Raw genomic sequence first — 17,101 nt, 5'->3', positions numbered from 1 at the left:
ACTCTACGAGTATTTCTCCAAAGAAACAAATGTTCAAAACTATCTTGTACAAGAAAATGAGGTTTATAACAAATGAAATACCTTGCCAACGTAATCATTAGCATCTCCTTCCAATGTGACATGGACGCCTTTGGACATGAACGCACAAAAGCTTTGGCCAGCTGATCCCTTCAGGTTGATGTTGATACTGTGGTCAGGCAAGCCTTCATCTCCGTATTTCCTGATTACAAAATTTGTTTGTATAAAATTAACAATACAAAAAATGTAATTGTGAAATAAATTATAGAATACCTACTAAGAGAGAATATAAACAATTCTATTTAGAGTAAAACTATAACACTAAATAAATAGTATGTATATATTAACCCATTGCGGATCACTGACGAGCTAGGCTCGTCAGGCAGTGGCCGGGCCTAACGCAGGCAGATGACGAGCTCAGGTCGCAAAAGCGGTCTGCTTTTAAGTTTCCCTCCAAATAGTTCTATTAATGTCTGATAGATCGGGCGATCATCTTTACTTGTCAACTAAGAGTGTTTAACAACGGTCTACGTTTAGAGTTTTCATAAGTTTTATAAATATCCTACAGATCGCAGTTCTATGTTGAAGTTGAAAAATCATTCATATGAGTTTACTCTCTGCTTTTTAGCGCTTCTGATTGGGTGTTTTCCTCAGTTGTTATTATAATACTTTGAGATTAGTGACACAGAACGATGCAGAAGTACATGTTGGCGGGTTTAGTGTAGACAATGGTCTGGATGTTGTAATCGCTTCGCCTGAGCCGCTTTATTTAGACTATGATTCAGACATCATCCCTGCCACCCCAGAACCTTGCTCGCGTGTTATCAATCCTACATCACGGATACCTCAGAAGGCCCATGTTCCATCCGAACGAATACCTTCACGGCTGAACTTTCTAGTATACAATAGCGAGCGATACGATGTGGTTGCTGTTCGTGCGGCCGCCGATCGTAAATTAATTCGTGCCCGCTGGTGTCCGCGCGCCAAAACAATACGATCTGCAATGGGTTAAAGATTATTTATATCTTAAATGTAAACAGTTGATGACCTTAATGTTAATTGTCTTACTTGGCAATGTGATAACTAAGAGTTGATGCAAAAGCTCGACATTCATTGTTGATTTCCATGTTAATGTTGATATTGGGTTGTTTGCCGTCAACTACAGGTTGGGCCAGTTCAATCAGCTTGTTGTCTAGACGCTTCTCAAGTTGGAAATCCTAAAAATGTTACATGCATATTATTAAAATTGAATTAGATAAGTTAAGTACTTCATTAAAATTTCATTGACACAATTGTGTAAAAATCAATATTTTGCAGAGAATACTGTTTGTAATTAGTCTATTTGTTCCTCCCCAATGTTCCAAATATACCACAAACAGTTTGAGCTCAATCGTCATGGATGATTGGCAAACACAAAATTAAACCATAAATAAATGTATGAATTAAACATCGTTAATTCAATAATACTACTGCCATCCCTCACATTTTTGTTGGTTGCCCTCGGGCTCTACAAGAGAGACTAACCACTAGACAAAAGTTCTTGTACATTTAAGAGTCTGTAAGGTACTGCAGGTAAGAGTAAGGTTTCAAGAAAAGTCCCATATTATTTTATATTAAGCAAAGGTCAAAAGAAAAGGAAGATGTCAAAACGGATTCCATCTGTCCTAACTGTGAGAAAAGTCAGTAAGTGGATTACTTGTATAACATAAGGAAAGTCATTATGAATTCTTTTCAGATTATATTTTACTCAATTGAGTTTGAATCTTCAAATCTATTTCTACAATCCTCCATTCACTGTTGATGAATTTGACATCCAATGTAAAACCAAAATTTTAAAACCAATATTTGTAAAAAACCAATAAGAAGTTTGCTTTTATCTGTCAAAAAGTGTTCAAATGCTATCACTTCCATTGAACAGAAGGTTAGACACCTGGAGGACTATAGTATGCAGGCTTCTGAAATAGTTGAAATTGGAAGTACATAAAACTAGATTTCTACCACAAGTGCCTACAAATATCTATCCCAAGAGAACAGAGTCACGAGGGAAAAATTACAGTCTCACAAGATTGCTTTAACTCTCAAAGTGCTCACTATATTCACTTGTAGTGCATCACACTACAGTGAATAAAAGTTTTATAAGTTTTGCAAGAACACGTCTTTTTTTCACATTTAGCACAGCATAGCACTTTACTAAATATGCCCAAATAACAATCCAAAACATACAAAATAAAGACAAATTTATTACAAATAAAAATAACATACAACTTACACAGGAAAAAATGTGTTGTTTTGCCTGCTGAAAAGTCCGACAATTACTTCAAAAGATGAGTATTAAGATAGAAAAATTAAGACAGCATAATATGGATAAATTAATAGTGGCATTTTTCTAGTTTATTACTATATTAAATACATTGAGAAATGTGATCAGTTATGAATGTTATGTCTTTTGCGGTAAACACCGACCAACCTCGTGTAGCACAATGTAAGCACTATCGGGCAGCTCCCTGACTAGTGTTTAGCTCATACAAGTGCCTTGTGTCCCGGATTATTCATCTTATCATTACAGGTAGTTACACTAGCCTTCAGTTCTGGAAATGATCTCACTTAAATTAATTTATTAAAAATGTTTTTCTTAGTACTAGTAAATAATATAGTCCCTATATATATATACAGCCGCATATGTAACTCACTCACTGATAGGGTATACGAAATTCTAACCCACTTCTAGAAGTGCTGGAAACACCAAATTTTGCACGCACATAGCTTTTACCTTCAAACCACCGGGAAAAGTCTGAAAACCGGATATTTTTACTTTTAAACCCCTGAAAAAAATTGGCAAACTTTCGCACTTTTCACTTTTGCAGGCATTTCTTTGAAGCCCGATAGCGGGAGAACCGTTGGAGCTAGCTCCGATCTGATGGAAAAACGTTAGTGTGGAATAAAGTGGTCTACAAAAGTGGTCCAGTGATTTTTTACTCTATGTCGATTTGTTTGGGCGCAAAATGCGATGAAATGAAATTTTTTAGAAATTTTCGCCTAAAGATTTACCTTTCGGGCTCGATAGCGGCTAAACGGTTGGTCGTAGCGCAAAACAAATTTTCAATGGGATTTAGTAGATTTTGTGATCTACAAAAAAGGTCAAGTAACATTTTCCCCTATTCTCTATGGCTTGGCCGCAAAACGTGTTTAAATGTGTCGTTTTTTTTAAGTTTCACTTCAGAATTTTGTTTCTGGGTTCTATATCGGGAGAATCTTTAAAGTTAGGGTAAAAAAAAAAAAACCGATTTAAATACACAATAAGACGATCTACAAAAAAGGTCCAGTGACTTTTTGCCCTATCTCTATCGGTTTGGCCAATAAATGCTAATAATTTGTCATTTTGACATGGAAATGTTTTTACTGGAGACGATATCGGTTGACCCGTTTATCCTAGCTTAAACTTAAATAGCCATTAATAGGATCTACAAAAAAGGTTCAGTAGCTTTTTGTTGTATACCTTTCCGTAAGCCGGTTACACGCTCTCAATGGCAAAATCTTTTTTGTGAATTGGCATTTTAGGGGTTTTTCATTTTTTTGAATAGAATTCGTACAATTAATAACAGATCCAGATTGAATTTGTATTAGTTCGTAAACCAGTGACTAGTACAAGTGGCTAATAGAGCACATCGCGAATTGGCTGAGCGTTAGCAAAGGTTATTTTTAATTTTTAAAAAGAGTTTATTTCATTCATATAATATATCAGATTTTGTTTCTTTTTTATAACCATACGGTACTGTACCAATCTTATTTTCTAGAACAATTATTTTATCGTCTTTCGAGCTCAGTGCTAGCTTGTTTATCCCTATATATATACAGCCGCATATGTAACTCACCTACTGATAGGGTATACGAAATTCTAACCCACTTCTAGAAGTGCTGGAAACACAAAATTTTGCACGCACGTAGCTTTTACCTTCAAACCACCGGGAAACGTTTAAAAAACAATGACATTTTTACTTTTAAACCCCTTAAATACTGACTCAATGTCGGGGTTTTATTACATTTACACTAAACAATTCACAATATCTGACCAGTGCACACTTTTCTCCCAACCTCTGTACCGGCTAAACCAAATGTCGTACTTTAAAACTAAGGACAGAATCGAAAGATAAATTTAAATTTCGGACAAGAAAGTTTCAGTGACTTTTTCTTGTATCTCCAACGGTTAAGCCACAAAACGCCCACAAACACAAAAGTTTGGTTAAAATTAAATACTCTACTTTCCACTTCCTGGTAAACCTAATCTCGGACATAAGTTATCACCCAATTCTTATTCTACAAAATTTGCTAACACATCACTTAATTTTTTGACAAAATCCATTGATTATTTTTACATACCACACATCATTTGGCTAGGCGTCAGCGAAGCATTACATTCCACGTGAAGAAAGGACACAGTAGCGATCACGTAACTTGAAACTCTCAAGTTCGAATTTAACCAATAACCAAATACTTCCTATTTTAAGCACTCACTTTGGGGGCCTGAGGCACTCTACTATTGTAAACCACTGACTATTACGTCTACTAGAGGACATCGCGACTTGGCTGAGCGTTACCGAAGGTCAATAGTAATTAGGGACAGAGTGAATTTTATTTTTGCTCACAAACACAACACCCTCCGAAAGAGACCCACGTGTGTCTGAACCCCCGGTAACATTACCGCCCCCCGTAATTTTCTTGTATCACCAGACAAGCTCTTGAGTAAATTAAACCCCCTGATGTCTTAACCCCCAGTAACATTAACCCCACCTGGAATTTCATTGTACGACCAGATAACCTCCTGAGTAAATTGAACTCCCTGATGTCCTATCCCCCGTTAACATTAAACCCCCACCAGGGAATTTCCTGGCATAACCAAATAAACTCCTAAGCAAATTAAAACCCCTACAAAACTAAAAAATACTGACTTATAGTCGGTTTTTTATTATATTTACAGTAACAATTTACACCAGCTGACTATTGAAGTCTTTTCTCACAAGCCCTGTACTGACTAAACCAAAGGTCGTAGCTCAAATTCGGGGACACATTCGGAAAACAAAATTAAATTTCCGACAAGAAAGGTTCACTTTTTGTCGTATCTCTAACGGTTAAGCCACAAATGCCCTTAAAGCCAAACTTTAGTAAAAATTGGAATAAAAATCAACACATTGTAATTCTAATTTACGGATTTAACCTGTTACCGAATTTCACTTTTCCCCGAATTTTAAGCACTTACTTTGGGGGCCTGGGGGCGTAGCCCCCAGCGAGCCGAAGGCGAGTACATAACTATAACCTCACATTGATATCTACTGTACAGTTTTCTAAGACTTAAATTGATTGAAAACCATTACCCACTTATTTCTTAACAGTAAATTCCTTTACGCTTAAGATTATTTATACACTGAGTTAACAAGTAGACCCCACCTGTCTCTCAGATCCTCCAACGATGTTGACGCCAGGTCGCATGTGGAGAGCATTCTTCAAGATTAGTCCCAGGTTGAGCAGTTTTGCCTTAGGATTGCTGTTGTTCTCATAGGTTCTCAGCAAATCTGTTCTTCCAATCAGATCTTGGAATTTCTTTATACCAAGTGATGCCATGTGACCACGGATCTATAATACAGAAGTATTATTATCACCAACATATAAAATTAACAAAGGTCTATGAAAACTAATTATAGTCTATTAGACTGTCTGAGTTTGATAGTAATTATCAAATTATACAATTTTAACACGTTCACAAACCAGGGCATCCAGAAGTAGACTATGAATAATAGGCAACAAGCAACTTGAAACCCACAGTGTTAAAAACAAATCTATATAAATGCTCCTTTAAATGTGTCATAACTAATTTATAAACCTTTTTAAACGAATTAATGTTTAGTCACCAGCAATGCTCTCATGAATATAAGAATTTAAATGCAAGAGGAGAATAGAAAACCACATATCAAGTAATTTCTTTTAATTAAAAAAAATGTTTTCTGATAGCTACATTAATTTTACAATTACAAAATTCCTAAAAATATTTTCAATCTGAAAACCAGGTTGGTTAACAAATTTTTGCTCCATATCTCACATTTTTGGATGATCTCTTTCTGTACTAACTTTCCTGATTATTAAAATTTAGCACAGAAAATAACAGCCATTTCAGTTATGCTAATTATAAATTGAATGTTAATACATATTAATTACATTATGTTAAATAAAATACTGACAAAGGACTAGAAATTATTTTCACCTCCTCTGCCAACATGAAGAGATAGTTGATGACGTGTTCTGGCTTGCCAGCAAACTTCTTTCTGAGCTCTGGGTCCTGTGTGGCTATGCCCACGGGGCAGGTGTTGAGGTGGCACTTGCGCATCATTGTACAGCCCATCACAATCAACGGCGCTGTGCTGAACCCAAACTCATCAGCACCCAACAGGGCTGCCACCACCACATCAAATCCTGTACATATCAAGTTCACTATTATACCGGAAAGAAGCAGATGGTCGAACTCAAGATCGAATATTCTGAAGAGTTGGTTTTGCAGAGGTCAGATATGAAGGAATCTATTGTATATAACTGTTGTACAGTTATCATAGACAAACTAGAGGAAGGTTGCATCGTTAACAGCCTTTTTCTGGATTTTAGCAAGGCCTTTGATTGTCTCAGCCACAACTGCCTACTACAAAAGCTACAAACAATAGGCATAGTAGGGAAATCAGCAGAATGGTTTCAGAGCTACCTAATAAATAGGAAACAGCAAGTGGAACTACAATATATATCTAACAATATATCACAGAAATATCAATCTGAACCCATCAGTATACAAAGAGGAGTTCCCCAAGGCTCTGTTTTGGGCCCAATGTTGTTCCTCTTACTAACAAATGATCTCCCTGCCCATCTGCAAGACAGCTGCCAGACTGTTATGTTCGCGGATGACACTGTTGTAACTCTTGCACGAAAAGATAAGGAACAACTCTTATCTAGCACTGAAGAGGCTTTCACTGCGACCAACGAGTACTGTTCTTCCAACCACCTGGTCCTGAACAAATCTAAAACGGTACAGTTGGGCTTCACTACTAAGAGCAAGGAAGCAAACGTTATGGCACTGCCTGGCCTGGAATCCAGGAAAAATACTAAACACCTTGGTATCTTAATCGATTGCAACCTAAATTGGAAACCCCACATCGACCAATTGTGCAAGAAATTGAGCTCTGGGATATATGTTATTCGCAGACTAATTCAAGTAAGCAACTCAGAGATAGCAAGAACTGCTTACTTTGCTCTGCTGGAATCTCATCTGAGATACGGCATAGCTACATGGGGGGGAACTGCCTCTTCTAACCTAGAAAAGGTCCTTATCCGACAAAAAAAAGCGGTCAGACACCTAACAGGACTTGGCTACCGGGACAGCTGCAGAACGGCCTTTGTTGAGCTGAAAATTCTTACCGTTGTGGCAATCTACATACAAGAAGTCATCCTCCACACAATCTCAACTTCGCAGCTCAGAAATCAAGATGTCCACAAGTACGGAACAAGGAGCTCTACAGACTTTGTCCTGCCACCCCACCACTTGACACTCTACAGCAAGAAACCCACTTACGCCGGAGCCAAGTTGTTCAACCTATTGCCAGATGACATGAAGAACCACAACCCCCAACAGCTGAAGCGGCATCTAAAGGACTGGCTGCTGAAAAGACCTTTCTACTCCATAGAAGATAATTCTAGTAGTAATGATAATGTAAATACAGCTAGTGCCATAGAGATATTAAAATCAACCATCAAGAGTCCTCAGGTATTGCCTTTTAAGTGGAGTTATGTTAACCCTGTTGATATTCATAACACTGTATGTAGGCTAAGTAACTCTAAGTCTGAAGATGTCTTTGGATTATCCAATTTTGTTTTAAAGAAAGTTACAAAGGAAATTTTGTATCCCTTGACAATTCTTATTAATTGGATGCTCAGTGTTGGTGTTTATCCTAGATGTTTAAAAACGACTGTAACTGTGCCGATATACAAAAAAGGCGATAAATTAAATGTTAATAACTACCGACCAATTGCTTTGGTGCCTGTTGTGTCCAAGATAATCGAAAGCATTGTTAAATTCCAGGTTGAACATTATTTTGAGCAGAATTGCTTACTCTCATCGGAGCAATTTGGTTTTAGACAAAACCTCTCCACTGTTAAGGCTGTAGAAAACATGGTCTCCTATATTATTAATGGTTTTGAAAACAAAGAAGAGATATGCACTTTATTGTTGGACCTTAGTAAAGCTTTTGACATTGTACCTCACTCAGAACTCATTGAAAAGCTTAACCATTATGGACTCGGAGATGTTGAACTATCTCTTTTTAGTTCTTACTTGTCTGATAGGTACCAGTTTGTCAAACTAAGTGGCCAGAACTCTGATCTCAAGAGAGTGACTAGGGGGGTTCCCCAGGGCTCTGTCCTGGGCCCCTTTTTGTTCGTCGTCTTCATTAATGACCTCCCAAAATTTCTACCAAACAAGAGTATCTTATATGCTGACGACACTACTTTGATGTGTTCTAGTAAACTTCCTGAGCTTAATCTTGTTATGATGGACTATATGAAAGAGAGATCCTACCTTTGGTTTACTGCAAATAGTCTAAGAGTTAATGAGGATAAGTCAGAGGAAATAATATTTAACCTAGGTGTCAACTCTGTAAATAAGTCTGTTAAGTTACTAGGTCTCCATCTTGACTCAAGACTTACATGGAGAGCACATACTGATGCCTTGTGTGCTCGTCTATGTAGAGTTATCTTTTTACTTAAGAAACTTAAATTTTGTACTAGTTGTAATTTAGTTTTAAAGGCTTATTTTGCTCTTTTTCACTCTCACCTTCTGTATGGCACCCTTCTCTGGGGTGGATCTAGTGGTGCTAAAGAGGTTTTCTTGTGCCAAAAGAGGGCTGTGCGTACAATTTTTAATATTAGCTATAGTGACACCTGTAAACCATATTTTATAGAATATGATATACTTACGCTTCCTTCAATTTTTATCTTACAAATTTTATCATATGTAAAAGAAAACTTAGAATTATTTAATTTAAGAAGCTCAGTCCACAATCATTATACTAGAAACCAACATTCTATTGATCAGACGTTTGCTAGACTATCTAAAACACACGGTGCATATCTTTATTTAGGCGTAAAACTCTTTAATAAGTTACCATTAGTTGTAAGAGACATTTCATGTAAAAATTTTAAGAATTCAATGACTAAATGGTTAAAAGAAAAAGCTTTTTATTCTGTAGAAGAATTTTATTCCTGTAGTATAAGTGATTGCATTTTCATGTAAATTTTGCTATGTTGATTTTTATGTGCCATGTGATTTATAAACTGTTTTGTTGTAGGCTATTTTAATTTTAATTTTAACTTAATTTTAAATTTAATTTTAATTTTTAATTTATTTATGTGCTCCTATATGTTGGTCATATTTATATATTTATTTAGGCCTACTAGTGCTATTCTGACGTTGTCAATACATTGTTATGTGGGATGACAATAAAGATTCTTGATTCTTGATTCTTGAAGAATATTTAAGATGGAAGGACTTCCCAGACTATACCTGACTTCGTTCCACAGCCCACGGACGATACTATACTACTTTCTCATTTCTCTGTAACAGTTGTGACGCCATGCTGATCTCCAAGATTATGCAAAAATAAAGATATTGTCTATTGTCTATTGTCTATTGTAATGACAAAACTCTTGTTTTTTTTTGTCACATTGACTTTTAATAAAATATGGTAAATCAATAGGTTAAAATTTAGAAAACTATATATCTATTTATTTATAGAGAATGTATTTATTTAGAAGTAACGCACCTGCTAAAAGCTTTATAATATTAAACAACTAAAAGTTGACTGAAGAGACAGAGAAAAACCACATACACCATGAAAATGTCAAACTCTTCACAAACACTTCTGAGATTGACACGTTTAAATATTTCATAAAGCTAATAAATCTATGATGGTTTTACCGATCGCTTATATCAAGATGCGGTTGTGTGCCATAAATCATAGCAAGTCAATATACGAAACGCGAACCCACGGAATACAATGGCTCAATGAATTCTGACATTACATTCTACTTTGTGAACATTGAAATGCCTATTGTTAAACATAACATATACGTATATATTAACAAATAAGTAGCTTTACATTTACTCTGCTATCCTTTAATTTGGTAGGCTCAAATATATTTTTTCACATTTCAACCCCCCCTTCCACAAATACGTAATTTAAGGTTGGTGTTATCCACATAACATATGAGATAAAAATCATTTTAATTCTTATATAATCCTTGTAGTTTGTTTTTCCCCAACAAAAGATAATCCCACAAAATCTGAATGCTTAAGGGACCAGGCTAGGCCAGGAATGGAAGTAATTCTTAACAAGCATTAACTGCCATTTTCTTAAACGTACTTAGGTGCTACACCAACAGAAGCCTACTACACTGCCTTAATGGCAAGCTGTCGAGAGAATTATGAGCAAATGTTTGCTTCACAATCAGTTTCATCTTATTCTTTCTTGCTTATGTACAGAACAAATACTTGGAAGAAAGACATAATAAAGTTCTATTGTAATATTGTGACTTGACACTAACCAGTCCTGATCTGTCCATCAGCCTGCACGATGACCCGAGACCTCAGGTTGTTCAGTACCAACACCTGGTGTGTCTCAGCGATGCCCAGCTCCCACGGCAGTCCTGCGCTCTTGATACCTGTCCAGCTGCTGGCACCAGTGCCTCCGTCATGTCCTGAGATCACTATGTGTTCAGCTTTACCCTTTAACACAAACAATATATTAGCTGCAAAGTTGATATTTTAAGAACTTATAATGTATAGTTAGTTGTATTTAGGTTGTAATTAAAATAAGATTCCTAAACTGAACTCAATAGAGTCACACATAGTTTGAAAAAGTTTACAAATTGATATGGTCAGATTTTTTTCACCTGAATAATAAATCTATTAACCCTTTCCGCTCGGATGGGCAGCAGTGCTGACCAATTATGGCTTCTCTTAGGATCGTATTATTTTAGCGCGTACTGTCCACTCAGATCGGATGGACAGCGGTGCTGTCCACTATGGCGCCTGCGTGCACACAGCAGCCATGTCATTGTTGCGTCCCCACCAGCTCGGATTTATTTTCAGTGCGTCATTGATACTGTGCCTTTTAAAAAGTTAAATGGATTTAAAGGTTCAAAGGTAAATAATAATGTAGTCGAAAAGTATTACAATGGAAATGTTATATTTCTATAAACTAACATGAGTTACAATGAGTATTAATAATGTGACAGTAAATAATTATAACATGATAAAAAATAAAATTGAACTGCTTATTATTGTTCCGAATACAAATTTAACTGCAGGCTAGTTGTCATCTTGTTGTTGAAATATCTGAGATGAATGGTACTTTTCAAAACAAACACCGATGTGAAGACCGGGCTCATTTTCACAAGTTTTGCAATAAAACTTCACTCTTCTCCTGGTGCCGCCTTGTGCTCTGCTGCTACACATGATGCAATCCTTCACTTTTCTACCTTCAAGAGAATATGGTAGATGAAGTTTCCCATTTAGTTGGGAAATGTGTTGCTATTGGGATGGTCTTCCTTTTTTATTTGTGTTCCTTACATCGCCAACAAGCTCTAATACCAGTAATTAATAATAATACCAGTAAAACCAGGTATTAATACTGATATATTTACACTTTTATTTACAGTTATATTCACACTGATACCTACAATACTTCATTTAGACTAATATTTAATAAAATTGCACAATACTAAGAATAACAAACAATCCGTTCTAATGATGCGTGTAGGTTAACTCACTAGTGACAATGTGGTTAAAAGCGTGCTAAAACGAAAGCCTAGTATGCAATATTGACCAGATGATCAATTTGCAAGCTTTGTAATGAAACAGCTGATTGATCTTAATGTGTTGTATTATAAAAAAATACAGAATAAAAAAAAAGAGTTTATAACTTGTGGTCAACACTGCTGTCCATCCGAGCGCTAGTAGGATTATTCAACGGACAGCACAGCTGACCATCCGATCTCTGAGGACGGCAACTCTAAAAATAAATGTGCGCGCTAGAGGAAATGGCGGTGGCCAACACTGCTGCCCATCTGATCTCTGTGGACATTCTAACATTACCGCTCCGAGCGGAAAGGGTTAAAGTTAAAAAGAATTACAACTTTGCTAATGGACAAAATACAAAGGCTGTCCAAGCAGATTAGTTATTATACAAAGTCCTTGCTAATATTTGCTTATGACCTTAACTCTTGCTATCTCAAAATAAAATAATCAATTTTTTTTCCATGCACCAACAAAAATTCAAATACAGTTATTTAAAAGTTTTAAAACAGTTTTGTTATGTTTATTGTCTTGAAATAGACAAAACTTGGTAATATACCAATTAAAATATATCTAGTATATCTTTAAAATATCTGTTGACAAATATTAAAATTTGAAGATATTCAGATAATAAAAAGGGTTAAAAAGTCTTGTAATATACTTTCATCAAAGTTTAAAGAATTTTATAGATTTTTTTTACAAATGTATTTTAAAATAAATAAATTAAGATTATCTTAATTATGATTAACTCATAACATTTTTACAGAAATACAACTATGTCACAAAAAATACCTTATAAATACAGAAATTAATTAATAAATACAAAATAACTATTTTACCTTGGCAACTCCTGATGCTACAACACCGACTCCAACCTCAGAGACTAGTTTGACAGAGATGCGAGCATTAGGGTTGGCACATTTGAGGTCGTAGATCAGCTCGGCCAAGTCCTCGATGGAGTAGATGTCATGGTGGGGGGGAGGGGAGATCAGACCCACTCCGGCCACGGAATGCCTGGTCTTGGCAATGTCCTCTGTCACCTTATACCCAGGGAGCTCTCCTCCCTCACCAGGCTTCGCTCCCTGTGCCATCTTAATCTGCAGATCATCCGAGTTGGCCAAGTACGAGATCGTCACTCCGAACCTGCCTGACGCCACCTGTTTGATGGCTGAACGTTTGTTGAAGTCTGGGTCTTGGTTTAAGTAGCGGTCAGGATTTTCTCCTGGAAAGTTCAGAAAAGTCATAGTTTCAATTCTATATGTACATAACTGTTTACTAGATAACACATCTTTAGATAATTTATAAAGCTGTTTACAAAATACTAGATAAGTTTTTTTTTATATTAACTAATTCATTATACACTTTCATATTTCAAGGAAATATGCTTGATTATAAAATAGTTTCTTACACATGTACCTTAATTTTTTTAACTCAATATAGTCTTAAGTGTTATTGTTTAATTTTTTGAAAAACAACAATCAGAAAATAAACAAGACACCTAGAAATGCCCATATAAAGGTTTAATTTTTATTTATCAAAATAGGATAACAAATAACATTCAATGGAATAACACTGAGAAAATGTATCATGATATAGATCATATGTTATCTGATAAGTGGATTGGCATAATATTTCTGTTCATTAAAACGAGGAATATAAATCTTTTTTTGGTCATTGCAACATAATTAATTTAACTACTTTGTGTAAATGTAATTATTTCTTTATTTTATTATCTTTATTATGTTTTGTTTTATTCTTAGGTAATATTTATTTAATGTTTTAAATTTTACATTGCAACAGGTTAAGTGTAAGAAAGGGCCATGCGGCCCTAACTTTGCCTGTAAAAATAAAGAATTTTTCATTTCATTTTCATTTCATTTCAATTAACTATTTCCTAAAGTTTGGGTTCTTGTATTCACACTTTAAAAACATCATGTAATATTATGTCAAGTTATAACTTAACAAGTACTTAGGATCCAAATGAAATCTATTGGCAAATAACAGTTTATAGTCTGCTGATTTAGAGAAAAGTAACTTAGGTGATTGAGTCAAATTTAATTGGATTTTATAGATAGAAGAAAAAGCAGAAGTTTATTCCAAAGTAAATTGTGGTAGATTTTGATGTGGATTTAAGTATTTAGTGTAAAGTACATGATAATAAGTTCTTCACACATTCAAAATGAGAGAATATAATAAATACAACATCTCACCTCCTTCTCCAGTGTTTGATTTGCCCCCAACTTTGTTCATGGCGACGGCCAGTGTCTGGTGAGCTTCCAACGAAATGCTTCCAAAACTCATAGCACCTGGAAACATCAATTGAAATATTAGGATGTTAAAACTCTAACAAGCAATACACAACTATTAAAAAAAAAAATTCACCAATGGATAAATTGGCCTGATCTGAATGAAAAGCGGTTGCATACCTGTGGCAAACCGCTTGACTATCTCCGACGCTGGCTCTACCTCAGATATGTCAACAGGGTTGTCACTCGGAACAAACTCCAGTTGTCCTCTGATGGTACAGTCCCTCACACTGTCCAATGTGGACTCTCTAAACCTGTCGTAGGCATTTGTGCTTTTGTTTATGGCAGCTTCCTGCAAATAACAACATTTCTGGATAAAAAACATGAGTTTGCCTTGCACTTAAAACTTCAGCTTTATATTTTAAAAGCAACAAAATCTAGGTAATTCTTTCCTAAAGTCTAGCTTTAACCCTTTGAGTGCCACAGCGTCGCTAATTTTGACGGTACGAAAAGTGCATAAAGTGCCAGCGTCGCCAATTTTGACGTTTCGTATTTCGATAATATTTTATATAGTACAAGATTATTTTGGCCAAATAATCTGACGGCTGTATTCAATAGGTTCCAAACTATCAATAAATACGAGTTTTATGTTGTTTCTCTACTATTTTATCTGTGAAACTTATGTTGTTTGGGTACTTATCAAGAAGCCACTATTTTTGGACGAGTTTTCCTTATCGGGGACAAAATAAATTACAGTATTAAAAACAACTGACCTATTTTGGAATTTACAAGTCATTACGGCAATCAATTAAATCAACAACTATAAGAACAACGTTTCATTATTCGAAAATGTCAGGTCATCGTGTGTCTATTTGGAGACGATTTGGAGATAGGAAGTATGACTCATCGAGTATTTTTCGATTCATTATGGAAGAAGCAACGTATAATGAAGTTTATTTTGATCTCTGATAAGGAAAACTCGTCCAAAAATAGTGGGCTGTGATAAGTACCTGTAAGATGATTCTTTCTTCCAATCACGCGACGTAGCGGACGAGTACGTGTTGCGTAACGGCCTTTCTTGTTGTTTATGTGGCGATAACCAAGCACTTGAGTAAATACAAAATAAAATATTAACTTATACAGTATTTTACTGTATATATTTACAAAAGTAATGTATGATTTGAGTTGTGTTCAAGCGAAAAACGTAAATTTTCAGTGTAAATATTATTAGGGTTATTATTTAGTAAATGTAAACTTTTATGTAAATATGTTAGCAAGTATTTGTTTCTAAATTTACTAATCATATTTATTTGTGTTGTACTTATGTTTTATTAGATTTATTGGGAAAACTACATCATTACTAAGTAATTTCTAAACTCTGACAAATGAAGTACAGTTTATAAAATGTCGGTACCGGGCAGCATTTTGTTAATACATATAATACCATGTTTTTAAAATTCTAGAATAAGATATTACACATGTGTTTTATTTAGAATCATATGGCGTTTATCATGGTATAAAGAAAAAAATCTTAAAAATACCGTATACACACAAATTAGGTCGAAACTTAACTTTTTATACAAAAGTAAAAAACTTTTTTTATAAATACTGACATTTTTATATTTTTATAAATCAAATTTTATTTGTAACGATATGTATCATATTCTGCATTTAATAAGAAAAAAAACAACAACAAAATGATGGAAATCTGTTTGGTAGTTATTTTACAACAGCTTTTTTCCCAAAAGCTTACAAATATGCGAAAAACAGCGTGGAACTTTATGCATATGCCTTCGGAAAATACCCGTGGCACTCAAAGGGTTAAGAACATGGTTACTATGGATTATGCCTGATTAACTAATATTAATTGGTTCAGTAACTATCGAGTTCTGCAATCGGAATTATTTTGATAAGGCTACGATACTTGTTAGTGAATGTTTTTATAACCTCTAAGCATAAGTTTTATTGTTTAGTGAAATATACCAGTGGTGATTAATATATTCTATGTTTCCCTGATATGACAATACATCTATATGTTTCTGATAGTATGTGTTGGTATGGAATTGTATTTACATATGACAAAAGCCTAATGTCCTATCTCCGGAAATTCCTAGACTTCAGAAAATTTGTCTTTACCTGATGTCCCTATTCAATACAAAAAAGCTGTTTTGGAGAGAAGGATGAAAGCAAGGGGCGAAAGTAGAATATTTTGTTATCTCATGTGAATCTTGTGTGTATTTGTTAGCTGTGAAATCTGAATTACTATCTTAGTACCGAAATAGACATTCATAGATTTTTTATTTGCAGTCTTTTATCATTTGGCAAATTTTAATTAAAAATGTATCTCTTCTTCGGTTACCAACAATTTTGAGATCTTTATAAATTAATGTGTTGATTTGGATTAACCAGATTTTTTTGTAGGACTCTGTTTAGCAGGACTCTACTGTGACAAGAGTAATGAATGAATGAATAAAAAATCTCTTTACTGATTATATGAGTAATCAATTGATTATTTGGGTGAATCATGTGTTCTACAACTCCTATCCTGAGAAACAACCAAAACTTAATAAATTTATTAAAACTTTCACATACTACTTTTTGCTCATATTAACACATCCTTAAATGACAAACTTGACAAGTGATGTTACCTGTAGGTTGGCAAGACTGAGTGGATCGTTGATGTGTTTCTCACCACCCTGTCTCCAGTGGTACAGTCCAGGATTCCTCAAGACCAGCATGTCCTTGTCAGAGTACGCCAGGTGATGTCTCTCATATGCCTCCTTGGCTAGCACTTTAAACGTCACTCCACCGATACGTGATTGAGTACCCTGATTAAAAACATTTGTAAAAATGGTCAAAAGTTGTGTAACTTTAATTTAATCATAAACAAGCATAATTGCTTATTTCCATTGTTTATATGTTTTATTAGGTTTTTTGATAGAATAATCTGTGCATA

General features: G+C 34.9%; 1 protein-coding gene across 1 annotated transcript in view; it reads right to left on the bottom strand.

Annotated features, from left to right (window-relative positions):
- LOC124358254 (glutamate synthase [NADH]) overlaps positions 1–17,101 on the bottom strand; it is an 82,437-nt gene that overhangs the window by 17,440 nt on the left and 47,896 nt on the right. The window contains exons 18-26 of the mRNA XM_046810548.1: positions 16,794–16,973; positions 14,326–14,497; positions 14,110–14,205; positions 12,739–13,121; positions 10,648–10,828; positions 6,272–6,480; positions 5,461–5,646; positions 1,087–1,235; positions 82–220 (exon numbers count right to left, since the gene is read on the bottom strand). Of these exons, the coding sequence (XP_046666504.1) occupies positions 82–220; positions 1,087–1,235; positions 5,461–5,646; positions 6,272–6,480; positions 10,648–10,828; positions 12,739–13,121; positions 14,110–14,205; positions 14,326–14,497; positions 16,794–16,973 (1,695 nt within the window). The remainder of the gene's footprint in view (positions 1–81; positions 221–1,086; positions 1,236–5,460; positions 5,647–6,271; positions 6,481–10,647; positions 10,829–12,738; positions 13,122–14,109; positions 14,206–14,325; positions 14,498–16,793; positions 16,974–17,101) is intronic.

This window comes from Homalodisca vitripennis, chromosome 3 (assembly GCF_021130785.1).
Source record: "Homalodisca vitripennis isolate AUS2020 chromosome 3, UT_GWSS_2.1, whole genome shotgun sequence".
Taxonomy (NCBI): domain Eukaryota; kingdom Metazoa; phylum Arthropoda; class Insecta; order Hemiptera; family Cicadellidae; genus Homalodisca; species Homalodisca vitripennis.
The sequence above is the reverse complement of the archived record's forward strand: the minus strand, read 5'-3'. Positions and strand labels throughout refer to the sequence as shown.